Genomic DNA, 12,500 nt, shown 5'->3' with positions numbered 1-12,500 from the left:
TCATAATTCAACATTTAAAATTAAAAAAAATTCCTTTTGTCACCAGATACGAGGAACATCACCAGCCAAGCCGTCTCTTCACCACCCCTGGCTGAAGATTCTTTTCTGATTGAAGGTTTTCCATCGCTAACTAATTTAGGACCCCTCAGAGGCAACTCGTCATACTCTGATCTACAAAGAACAAGTCACCCACCCTTACTATTTAGCTCTCCTCCTGGAAGTCCTGAGACAGTACCCGGTAACGTGGCAGATCATAGTATACGGAAAGGTCCGGTTGGAGAGCAAGATATCCCCGTGTTTTCATCACAATCCTTTAGCAAAAAGGGATTCACTGAGGGATACCAGTAATATCAGAGGCTACTACAACCCCACTGGAAAGTCATTATTAAACATGCAAGTGAAAGTGACTTTTTCTGTCAAGATATTCATTTTGGTAATTTTCTTTGTTTATCCAAAATGATTCTGTGATTTGCCCAGCTCTAGGGATTCTTGAAAGTTCAGTTACCAAAGCCAAGTAACATATTTCAATTTATACTACATGGTATGCTTCAGGTTATGCTTATTCATGACACAGACAAAACAAAAAACAACAATTTTCAGATGGTTATATAATGTGATATCAAAAAAGCTGTAGCATATAGAAATAAATATTGCTGAAATGCAAAACATCACAGAAAGAGCATGTTTATTGTATAAAGCATTTCTTCTCTACCAATCCCTATAAATAATGGTAAAGATTCTGTCTTCCTTGTACTTTGTATATTTCTGAAATATTTTGCATAACTATCGAAAAAGCATCCAAATAAAGGCACAGAAGCACTACACACGCACACATGTTGAAGATATCTAAGAGAAGAGAAGGTAATGAATATCCTCTTACCAAGAATGGTTTATTCAAGATTGTCCTGACAATGGAAGGCTTTTTATGATGCCTTTTTAATTCACAAATATGAAAGCACTATAAATATGGGTACCACAACTGTTTAAGTTTGGCATTAATTACAAAATAAAACCAAACAATTATGATACTAATTTCCCCATCTATAAAATCAAAATAATCAGAGTTCTTTAGATATATAAATATGTTACACAGATAAGGTTGTTCCAAAGTCAAGAACAATGCTGATTTATGCACAAATGCCACTCCCAGTGACAGTGATCACATACAAAAAGGTGCATAACCCCATTCCAGCTCTGACATGCTGAACCTGTGGCATGTATTGGAAATATATAAATAACATTACTGACAAATATTTCTGTTTGCCATATAATATCTAAATTCTATTTGTAGTTAAATCAACAATTCAGTAAGGATGAAATAAGGTAAAATTAATTAATACCATGATATGAACATTAAGTCAATAATATAATATATAAGTTCTCATTTCACATGAGTTTTCGATTAGTATAGTATGGTGACCTATGCTGATTCCTCAGTAACACCTGCCCAAGCATTTGGTTTCTCAAGTGTCACGTCATATAGACATTGCTCTGTCACTCACAGTACTGACAGCTTAATCCTATTTTTGCAAGGAGTTTGGCAGTTATTTTCTTCAGTGAATGGTAGTGTGTGTTTCAGTCCGTACTAAATTCTGCACAGCAAAAGTAATACAGGACTTCATTTGTACTCCCTGTCAGAAGCCTGTGAATGCAAAGCAACAACAGCAAAGATCACCACAAGTTGCAGGCTCCCTCAGTAGGCATGGCAGACAGCCAAACTGAGGGATTTACCTGCCTCATCCACCCCCTCCCATGGGTGGGGGTGCGGCACCGCCTGTTCGGTGGATCCTTCCTATTCTTCTTGATGGTGGTCCTGGAGGTCTGTTGATCAATTCGGCAATGATACACAATGAATTATACTTATCAAATCAACCTACAATTAACATTTCAATCTAAAATAATTATCTCAGTCATCAAATCAAAATGTTACTTCAGTATTATAAATGACAACAGAATGTATGATGTGTGATAACTTACGGTCCTCTGCCTGGAGCTCCATAGTTGCTTGAGTAGCCATCACCACGCTTTGTTAAGTCTGGGTTGATCAAGGTCTGGAAACTGAGCAAATGTATGAGAGATAGATAGAGAGAGATGTACATTTTGTGACTTGATGTTTGAGTATGGCCAAAATAAACATTTCTGTGCCATAATCTTTATTCTTTCCAACTTTAAAATAAGAAAAACAAGCAGCTGAAAATATGATTTTCCAATATGAATCTGTTGATTTTTACGTTCCTACAAAATAACAGATATGAACGGACTGCATACTTACAATAGAACTATGAAGTTGATGAATCCCCAGAAAAGATCTGGAATTCTCGCTAGACTCCATCCCTGGTCTCCCCCAATATTTCCGCCTAGAGTAGAGAGAAAGAACTCAATATATTGATTTATAAAAGACTGCCCTAAATAACAGCAGAAAAGCATAATAGTACTTCTTTTAACAATAGTGCTTGATTTTTTTTTCCAGGATATCAAATGTATTATTATGTTATGTTTTACTGGATCTTTAAACTAAATGAGTAATTATCGCCTTAGTATAATTCCCTGGAATGATACAGACTACAAAAAGATGTAGCAAAGAGAGCAATATGTCATTACTGTGAAAGCAAATGCCCAGTATAGTGGTAATGACCATCAAATAACAGATAAATTTTACTGAAATTTTGTAAAAGAAGTAACTAGTTACAAAAAAAAAAAAAAAAAAAAAATGCACATGAGCAGTCTCTGATTTCCCTCATGTAAACCATCTCCTCAGGATAGGAAACTAGGACCGATAATGACGTGACCACTCAATAGAAGGCACTCTGTAATTGTACTGTAAACAATTGGGAATCTTGTGCCATCTATTGAGAGAACATTACAGCACATGCAGGTAATTTGTTGAGGGTTTGCAGTCCACAGCTTGTCAGTATCAGTAAATATGTAAACACTGAACGATGTTTGAATTTCAGGGCGAGGATGGTGGTTATTGAGGTATTTTGCACAAGGTATGTTTCACGAAGTGCCCTGAATGAGGGGGGGGGGGTCCAGGGGTGTGTGAAGCCCCCATAGCTACGACTAACTTCAAAACTAGGCAAAATTGGGTACATAATTGGGTTAAGATTTTATATACGAAATATGCCCCGAATATATATTTTACCCCTAATTTCCCTGATCTACTTCATGCCCTCCCCTACTATCGGGACCCAGATTGTGGGATCCAGAGGTGGAATCACACATTATATCTACTATATATGAATAGTAGAGGTTGAGAGGAATCCATCGATACCACGTTTGTGGCATTTAGTAACGCGGCATTATTAGGAAAATTTACCAAAATAAGTCTGATGAAATGAAGGAGAAAAATTACCGTATCAAAATTGACCTCATCGCTCCCAGATCAACCAAGAATTACATTACAGAAGGATAGTTCATTAACCCAAACTCCTGAAATTCACACGAAACAACTCAATACAAACAAAAAACTCACTCGACGATATATACGGCATGGCGACCTCCCTCTCTCCTCCTCTACCAAAGAAAAACGAATGTTCTCAACCTCTCACTCGCTCTCCTCCGAGATTCCTTTTCTAGACCAAAACACACGTCATGTCAACACAGACGTTTCATCTTCCTCGCGAGTTGGTGTGGATCTGACCAATGGAAAGCCAGCTCTGAACGTCGGAGGATTCTCATTGGTCGGAGTGGATTACTACACGCATAATAGGCTTATTTGAGATCGGTGGCTTATTCATTCAATGTGAATGATAAGAGTCATTTTTCCTATGTGAAAAGTTTTGCGAAAGGATTAATTTGCCTATGGATAACATGTATTTGGGAAAATTAATAAAATGTCACTTGGGGTTGCTTGTAAACATTACTTCCCATGGATAATGATTGAAAAGGTTCTTAGAACCGACAGTAGAATTACTGTAACCGAATTTCATAAAACTATATTCACTATGTTAGTTTTACTGATATGGTTTTATTGCCATCATACAAAGCAAGAGTGACTACATACGTGGTTGAAATCCATACAGTCTTTATGTGGAAAATGGGAGCCGTAGCCGACTGTGGTTCTAAGGAGTGCCAGTGTTGAGCCGACATCCCGAGTCGTCTGCAGGCCCCGCGTGAGAACTACCTCGGATCCACGTCTTTCTGTTTTTTCACTCCTCTCGGACTTAATTCAACACCAATATGGGTAATATTCACGCAGCTTCTCCTGCAACACCCCCTCCACCGCCTGCGCCCACGCCGCCCACCGTCACGCCCGTAGATGAATCTAAAAAGGGCGAAGAGAAAGAAGGGGGAATCGAGAATCCAGGGACGATGGAAGACATTCACAAACAGTGTAAAGGTAAAGGATTTATTCTCCTCTTTTTGCTCGTCTTTGGCTTCTGAGGTTGTCGTCGGAAGGGAGGCTACAGTGCCAAGGCTGCAAAGGGATACAGCAGTCATGTTTATTTAGGAAAGGGGATGAGGTTGGTGTGGGAGGGGAGGTTCTGTTTCATAATCGGTTTGAATTTGCTCTTTAAAGATATCATTTACTGCTATGATGTTTCAGGGAACCACGCGAAGATGACGTAAAGCTACCGGTAATATATGGGTTAATAATGGAGTGCAATTCTGCTCTCTCCTATATGGAATACAATAAACTTTCTTTAGCCCATTGCAAGAGGGGATAGATTTGCTTGCCCAGTCCCCAGGATGGGTTTTATTTCAGAGCGAGGCAGCTTCACGCAACATACCTTGACTTTTCCCACTCTCTTTTAGTCATTCATTGTAAAGCTAGAGACATTTTAGTGTTTGTGATTTTTTTTGTTTTTATCGTTTTGAGAGACTTGCGTGTCATACTGCAGGCTTTATTAATGCTGTGGTTGACTAAAATTGTAGTATAGGTTCCATTATCAGCTCTTTATTTTCTTTATATTCTGTGTGATAGAAGTATTGCTGTTTTATGGGAGGACAAAAGGCAACTTTCTTTTTGTATTTGTGTACTTTCATGAATAGATACAAAACATATAACCATCTACAATGAAGATAACATGAAGAGGTTGGGAAGAGGAAGAAAACCTGTGCTTAGGACTGAGTGCCAAAGTAAAAGGCATCCCTACTGGCACAGGGGCACATTGTAGACACTGGGCATGATCTAATTCGCCCTCCTCTTCTCGTTCTGCTTGCACATCCTTCATTGGCAGTACCTTAGAACAAGAGGTCAGGAACTTGCTGTGTGCCACCACTCTATAAAGATAGTGCTTGCTAGAGACCATAGGCTCTCTCTCTCCTGCTGGTTCTAGAAGAAAGTGGTGCCATCTATATTTTGGATGTTAGTTGAAACCCATTTTGCTTAATATTACAACAATTATAATAATTATGATTGCAACTGTTATCATCATTCACTCATGACTCATAGTACAACAAAGAAAGACAGTGATCCAAAATCCCCCAACATCATGTACGTCACAACGCCTGTCATCAGCCTAAATACTCCTGCATCGTGTATGTCATGACACCCGTCTGCAATTGGTTAAGCCTGAAATTTAAGAATAAAGATTAAGGAAGATGTGGCAAAATGTTTATAGATGTTCAGAATCATACTGTGCATAGATTCAAAGAAACGAAGGGACTGGTTGTAAAAAAAATAATAAAATGATAATGATAACTATTATAAGTAAGATGCAGAAAGTGAAGAGAAGTCACAATCTTTTATCACAGTCTGTGACTATGGCAATGTCCAGCAGTGCCTTCAGCTTTCATGTCTAAAGTGTTTATGCCACAGCATTTTATTGCTCAGTATCTACAATGTTCACTTCATATGTTCTTATTGCTTTCATTTTATTTAATAAGCTTTCTCAAATATAACTAATAAAGTAGAATGCCGACCTCCTGTTCAGAGTACCAGAATGAGAAAAAGGTGACTCAAACCATTCCCAGCATCTACAATGTGCCCCTGTGCCAGTAAGGCTGTCTTATGATGCGACACTTGCAGTTATAAGTACAGGTTTCCTTCCTCTTCCTCATCTCTTCATGTTATCCTTATTATGGATAATTTATTTTTCCCTTTTAATGACGGTATATGAATATGAAAACATAAAGTTGCTTTTTAGCCTCCCATAAAACAGCAATACTTCTATCACACTGAGTATAAAGAAAATAATGAGTTGATATAGACCCTATACTACAATTTTTTAGGCAATTGCAACATTGCGAGCTCATATGACACATACAAGTCTCACAATACAGTTGAACAAAAAAATGGCTCTAGTAATATAGTGAGTGAAAGAAAGTGAGCACCAAAAGGTTGTGATATGGCTCGTGGAGCTGCCTCGTTCTGAAATAAAAGCAATATGGGGTGCTGTTTAGGGGGCACTAATCCCTGTCCTGGAGACCTGACAAGCAAATCTATCCCTGCGTCCAGATCTACGCAAAAGGATAAGCTAATTTATTTGATATACTATGATATACTATGCTACTATATTCATCTTTAGGATACATATTAAGGTTATAAAGAATAGAACTCGTACTAGAACTTACATGTAGCCTGTACAGATTTGATTAAAGTAAGATATGTGGAAATGAAACCAGGCCTTGCTACCATTTGAATGAGTGAAATTTTATTATTTATTTGGTGGTTGAACCTGGTTTGCTCATCTTCATACATAGTCGTTATTATACCAGTATTAGGAATGTATGAAAACTTTTGTATTCAATCTATTTAGTTCTTGGAAAGTTCAATTGCTAAAATAATGTGCAATGGTGTACAACAAAAAAAAAGTTAAACACCTACCTGTGAACATCAGCTGATTCCTGGGAATGGGGAGGAGCCCAGCATATAGTAATGATGCCCAGGGTAGAGTGTAGTGACAGAAAACCAGCAACACCTTTTCCCTATCTATAGATACTTTTGAGTCAGCGGAAATGACAGATTTTGTGTCTATCTGTCTGTCTGTCTGTCTGTCTGTCTGTCTGTCTGTCTGTCTGTCTGTCTGTCTGTCTGTCTGTCTGTCTCTCTGTCTGTCTGTCTGTCTGTCTGTCTGTCTGTCTGTCTGTCTGTGTCTGTCTGTCTGTAATGAAAGGGTTTATGAGTGGGGCTTGAAATATATGCTTTCTTTCTTTATGGTATATAGTTATTATGCATTTATGTACATAGATTGATAGATATAGGTGATTAAAGTTTGTAAGTAATTACTCAGATACCCAACCAACACATAATTCACAGAAGTGAGGCTCAGCCAGTTGTGCGAAGGGAATCTAATTTCTTCTATCACTGGAAGAATGACTTTTTAAAAAAACAGACAGAATGATATGGAATAATTTTTTTTTCCAGATGTGTTTCCTGTGATGTTTGAGGGAGGAAAGTTCATGTTGAACAAAGGTCTGAGCAACCACTTTCAGGTATCACACACAGTCAACTTTTCCACTATGCAACCCCCTGGCTACAGGTAGGACAACAGTACAGCTAGATGTGGCATTATATATTTTGTCTCTTAAAATTGACAATTCAAGAGTGAAAATTTGTTGAAACTCGATTGTATATTGTCTATGCTTTCGCCTTAAGATATTGCATTTGTTCCAGGTTTGGTGCAACTTTTGTAGGAACACAACAAGTATCTCCCTCTGAAGCATACCCTGTTATGTTGGGGGATATCGACCCTTCAGGCAACCTCAATGCAAACATCATTCACCAACTCTCGCCAAATCTCAGAGCAAAGTTTGTTGCACAGGTGAGTATCGGCTGGGATGTGACGTAGTGAGTGAATGATGGGGAGAGGGGAGGAGGGGGTAGTTTAGGTGTTATGGGAATAAGTGACTAAGAAGGGCCACACAGAGCAGACATATTACGATACTGTAATGAATATATGTGGTATTTATTATATTGACTGTAAAGAGGAGGGGAAGAAATGGGGTGTGTGGTGATGGAAGGAGAAAATAGAGTAGGGTAAAAGAATTATTAAAAGGGATAAATTGTTACAGGGACATCAAAAGTAGATAGAAAGCCAAGATTAGATTGAAAGAAGATGCAATAAGAAAGAGCTTGTTTCTGTGTATGAATATTTTGTATTTTGTTCAGTATGTGTGCATGATGAAATTGATGTGAAACTCATTTAAATTATTTTGTTGATTTCATGACAGATCCAGCAGAGTAAGTGGCAGGCTACACAGCTAACCACAGATTGGCGCGGTTCCGACTTCACGGCATCAGTCACTTTGGGTAATATCGATGTGATCAATGGCTCTGGAGTGGCGGTGATGCATTACCTTCAACAGGTGTCCAAGAAATTGGCCCTTGGCACAGAATTAGCATACCAGTATGGTTCCCAAGTTCCTGGCGGGCACATTGCAGTGTATTCCATGGCTGGGAGATACTCTGGTAGGATTTGCTCAATCTATCCTTTGTTTTCTGAATGTTGAATTAAAACATGTCTTCTGTGTGATATAAGTAAATTTCCATTTTTTTTAGCATGCTTTATACTGTATTTTTTTTTTTAACAAAAACACCGCTTTCATTTCCTAACAGGTGACAATTTCATAGCATCTGGTACATTAGGAGGTGCAGGGATCCACCTCTGCTATTATCAGAAGGCAACAGAGCAGCTTCAATTTGGTGTAGAATTGGAAACAAGCCTTCGTATGCAGGAGTCTGTTGCCTCTATGGCATATCAATTAGAGATTCCCAAAGCTAACACAGTATTTAGAGGTTAGTTTCTTTTTGCTTTTGTTAAGAAAAAAAAAAAAAATCTTAAAAGAAATTTACCAACATCCCTAGGCCTAAAAAAATCATGATATATATACCTATTGCTTAGGAACTTCACTTTAACCGTGCTTTTATAAGAGTCGTGGAAACCTCAGCCATTATACACAATTGGTAATACTATGCTGTGCAAAAATGCGTTTTTATTATGAAAACTCTCATACATGGTAAATAACGTATTGTCTCTGCAGGGACACTGGACTCGAACTGGACTGTAGGAGCAGTAATGGAGAAGAAGCTACTACCACTACCCTTTACCCTGGCTCTGTCTGCAATGCTCAACCATCCCAAGAATCAGTTCAAATTAGGCTGTGGATTTATCATTGGATAATATGAGTGAATGTTGGTGTACAGTAATATGATTGCCAAATGGGATTTGACTGATACCCTATTCCTTACACTGGCAGTCTCTCTTGTGTGACTAGTGTCAATGGTGTATGTAGGATAATATAAAATATTGTATAGGGGTAATGGATTGTAAATAGATAAAGGGAAAATAAGAACATTTCAGAAGTTGTTGCCAGTGTGTTCCCACTTGTACTAGGCATTCTTTGTTACAGTGGGAAGAAGAGACTGGTGATGTGTGTGGGCCAGTGATACAAGTCTGTGTTTCTGCCTCCCTTGTATTCTTGTGGACTAAGGAGGTTTGGCCTCATCAGGCCCGAAGAATGGTGTATGTCTGCCACCTTTGTTATCATTCCTTTTATGAAGTGGAACTATATATTGCCGTTCCCATTGCTAGTTTGGTGCTTTTATTAATGCTACAGTCTGGAAAATGGAGAAAAAAAATTGAAGAGACATATCAGAACAAATATTTGTTACACTGAAATGGAGCTTTAAGTTTGAATTGTTAATTTATCCAAACACATGAACAGTTGGTATGAATTATGAAGTGGGTTTGTCATCAGATTTTGATTCCCACTTCTTTTTTAAAATTTAACCACTGTCATTGCAGGGAACTAAAAAGAACAAATGAACCTGTTTGCACTTAAATTAAAAAACACATGCACGTGTATAGGCCTGAAAGAATGCCTGCTCATAGATGGTAATTGAATGTTTAAAGAACCTTCATACTGCTAGTTTCCACTAACCTTTTTTACTGGAATTATATGGTCTCTGTGTAAGTGTCTGAATTATGTTCTTAATTTATATTTGGATTGAAACAAAGAGTCCTCCCATTCCTTTAAAACAAGCAATGGACAAAATGATTAGGTATTATATTTTGTCCAAGATCATAACCAGCTAACTTGCCATTTTTTATCCAGTCATGAAGTGCAGGAAAATAGTGTAATTGCTTGTCTGATGACAATGATTAGAAACCTGTTCTCTGATCATGAAGTAAGTCGACTGACAGCAGTTATGTTATGTATGATCAACCAGATAACAAACATTAAGCTTTATTATTAATATGTCAGAACACTAGATTGTGCAGTCTTAACAGACCCAAAGCTTGGTCTCATTGTTATTAGGTGATGCATTGAGTGCAGACTGATATGGGTATGGCAACTGGAAATTAACTGGAGTCTTGTGTGTATTTGCTTCATGGACCAGTTAGTGCCATTATATGGTGCTGGCCTATGTAGTAAGTCCTACATTTACATCTTCAAGGAAAATAAAGTAACTTACTGATAGATTTACTGATAGTATGTGTGTGTGGACATTGAATCTTTGTAATTTGAAGTAAACAGTACACTGAAATGATCAATAGTCAATCTATGTATCTATTGGATGCACCATTCTGTTTTTAGTTAGTCGTGATTTTTGTTGCCATCAGGGTAGGATAGGAGAACTCCACACAGTAATATGAGTTGAGATGTCAACAGAGCACAGCTCATGTGGCATGAGCACATGTACTAGTCTCCAGGGGATAGTAGTGAGAAGAGGTGAAGAAGCAAGACCACATATTTCCATTCTTATTGATGCTTCGTGACACATAGAAATTATAACAAGATAACTTTGTAGATAATCAGTCGATATAAGCATCACTTGTTGGCATTGTTTTGATAATTGTTAACCATATGTACAAAACAGACAGACAGTTCTTTTACTAAGAATTTGATTTACTTCCCTGTAAAAAAAAAGAAAATTATCTTCTTTTAAAAAAGTACTAAAGTAATGTACTTTTACATGCAGTATTTCAAAATATTCTCAAAAATTATAATTCAAAGTTTCAGAACTTCATTAAATATTTTTATATATAATGAAAAAAATACTGGGAACAAAAGCCAGAGTAGTGAACTAAAGTGAACTGTAAAGAATATTAAATAGCCAGAAATGTAAACATTTTTATCATTACACAACATAGCAGCAATGGCACCACTACACAGTTTTGTTACACTGAAACCAACCATTTTTTCAAACAAACCCTTAAATTTTCATATTAATTAACCCTCTCTGGACGGGTGGTACACTACGGTACCGCGCATTCTAGGCTCGTTCGCTGGGTGACGCCATACGGCATCGTTTATTTAACTGATTTAGGCCTATGCGTTCGAGAGCCCCGGCATTGTAACATGCAAGGCTGGAATGCCCCCGTCGTGAGTGGGTTAAAGAATAGAACTGAATCAATTACAATAAAGTCATTTGCAACCAAATTGTCTTTTAACAGATAGAATTCAGTATATATTCTCCATACTTAACCCATTGCAGATGGGAATAGATTTGCTTCCCAGTCCCCAGGACGGGAAACTTCACACTCTTTCATTCACACATAATACTAAAGCCATGTTTGTGCATTCGCATTCTTTCATTCACACATAATACTAAAACCATCTTTGTGCTTATATATTTTTTTTTGTGTACTGTATTGTGAGACTTATATGTGCCATATATCAGGCTTTATCAATGTTGCAGCAGTCTAAAATTGTAGTATGAGGTTCATATGAGCTCATTATGTTCATTATACTTGGTTTAATGGAAGTATTGCAGTTTTATGGGGGGACAAAAAGCGATTTAATTTTTTTCATATTCATGTACTTTCATAAACATATAAGAAAAGAAATAACCATTCACAATCAAGATTCCATGACGAGATGAGAAAAGGAAGGAATCCTGTGTTTAGGACTGCGAGTGCCACAACAAAGGCAGCCAGACTGGCACAGGGGCACATTATAGACACTGGACATGGTTTGTGTCACTTTACTCTTTTCATTCTGCCTGTGCATCCTACATCACCGGTAATTTAGAGCATGATGTTGGCATCTGAAGATAGTACTTGCTAGAGACCTTGAATGGGTGCCATTCTTTCCAGCTGGTGCTAGGAGAGAGTGGTGCCATTTATGTTTAGGATTCTAAAGTAAACCTTCTTTGCTGAATATTATAGCAATTATAGTAATTATAACTGCAATGTTCATCATCAGTCACTAAATAATTATTACTCATAGTACAATAAAGAAACACATTGATCCAGTCACCCCCAACGTCAAAAAAGCCATAATGACTATTGTCATATGTGTTGTGACACCCGCTGTCAGGTGAAAATCTTGTGTGTCATATATGGCCTCACACCCGTCCGCAATGGTTAATAACTTTTGATTCTATTGATAGACCATTACAATCAGGGGTTCCCAACCTGGGGTGCCCATGTCTCCAGGGGTATGAGATGGCATTTCAGGGGTAGCAACAAATATATTATTTTCTGAAAACACTTTGGTAGCGATGAGCTAACTATCAACTTTGCAGAAAAAATCATAATGACCAATATAAGAGCCTATTCCTCAAATGAGAGGCTGGAACAGTATTTATTAGGATTGGTTCTTTTTCTGAT

At 37.7% G+C, this 12,500-nt stretch overlaps 2 protein-coding genes across 2 annotated transcripts; one reads left to right on the top strand and one right to left on the bottom strand.

Annotated features, from left to right (window-relative positions):
- Positions 1-876: 876 nt before the first annotated feature.
- Positions 877-3,632, bottom strand: LOC122247801 (selenoprotein K). Its single transcript, XM_043007405.2, has 4 exons — positions 3,473-3,632; positions 2,273-2,357; positions 1,978-2,058; positions 877-1,821 (listed from the first exon to the last, which is right to left on the bottom strand). Exons 1-4 carry the CDS (start codon positions 3,489-3,491, stop codon positions 1,737-1,739), a joined length of 270 nt encoding a protein of 89 aa, XP_042863339.2. The 5' UTR covers positions 3,492-3,632; the 3' UTR covers positions 877-1,736.
- Positions 3,633-4,075: 443 nt separating this feature from the next.
- Positions 4,076-10,781, top strand: Tom40 (Translocase of outer membrane 40). The gene is made up of 6 exons (XM_043007404.2): positions 4,076-4,339; positions 7,310-7,424; positions 7,559-7,706; positions 8,116-8,353; positions 8,501-8,680; positions 8,926-10,781. The coding sequence occupies exons 1-6, from the start codon at positions 4,180-4,182 to the stop codon at positions 9,063-9,065; spliced, it is 981 nt and encodes a 326-aa protein (XP_042863338.1). The 5' UTR covers positions 4,076-4,179; the 3' UTR covers positions 9,066-10,781.
- The last annotated feature ends 1,719 nt before the right edge of the window (positions 10,782-12,500 follow it).

This window comes from Penaeus japonicus, unplaced genomic scaffold (assembly GCF_977035675.1).
Source record: "Penaeus japonicus unplaced genomic scaffold, GWHDUDI00000001_assembly GWHDUDI00000013, whole genome shotgun sequence".
Lineage (NCBI taxonomy): Eukaryota > Metazoa > Arthropoda > Malacostraca > Decapoda > Penaeidae > Penaeus > Penaeus japonicus.
The sequence above is the reverse complement of the archived record's forward strand: the minus strand, read 5'-3'. Positions and strand labels throughout refer to the sequence as shown.

What these genes read in the sequence shown, in the direction of transcription:
- LOC122247801 (XM_043007405.2), bottom strand. An exon ending in ATCAACTTCATAGTTCTATT is followed by an intron (nt 2,059 to 2,272) that starts GTAAGTATGCAG and finishes ACATTTGCTCAG; the next exon opens with TTTCCAGACCTTGATCAACC. An exon ending in GGAGCTCCAGGCAGAGGACC is followed by an intron (nt 1,822 to 1,977) that starts GTAAGTTATCAC and finishes ATTGATCAACAG; the next exon opens with ACCTCCAGGACCACCATCAA.
- Tom40 (XM_043007404.2), top strand. Translation starts at nt 4,180, where the DNA reads ATGGGTAATATTCACGCAGCTTCTCCTGCAACACCCCCTCCACCGCCT. An exon ending in GAGCAAAGTTTGTTGCACAG is followed by an intron (nt 7,707 to 8,115) that starts GTGAGTATCGGC and finishes ATTTCATGACAG; the next exon opens with ATCCAGCAGAGTAAGTGGCA. An exon ending in CATGGCTGGGAGATACTCTG is followed by an intron (nt 8,354 to 8,500) that starts GTAGGATTTGCT and finishes ATTTCCTAACAG; the next exon opens with GTGACAATTTCATAGCATCT.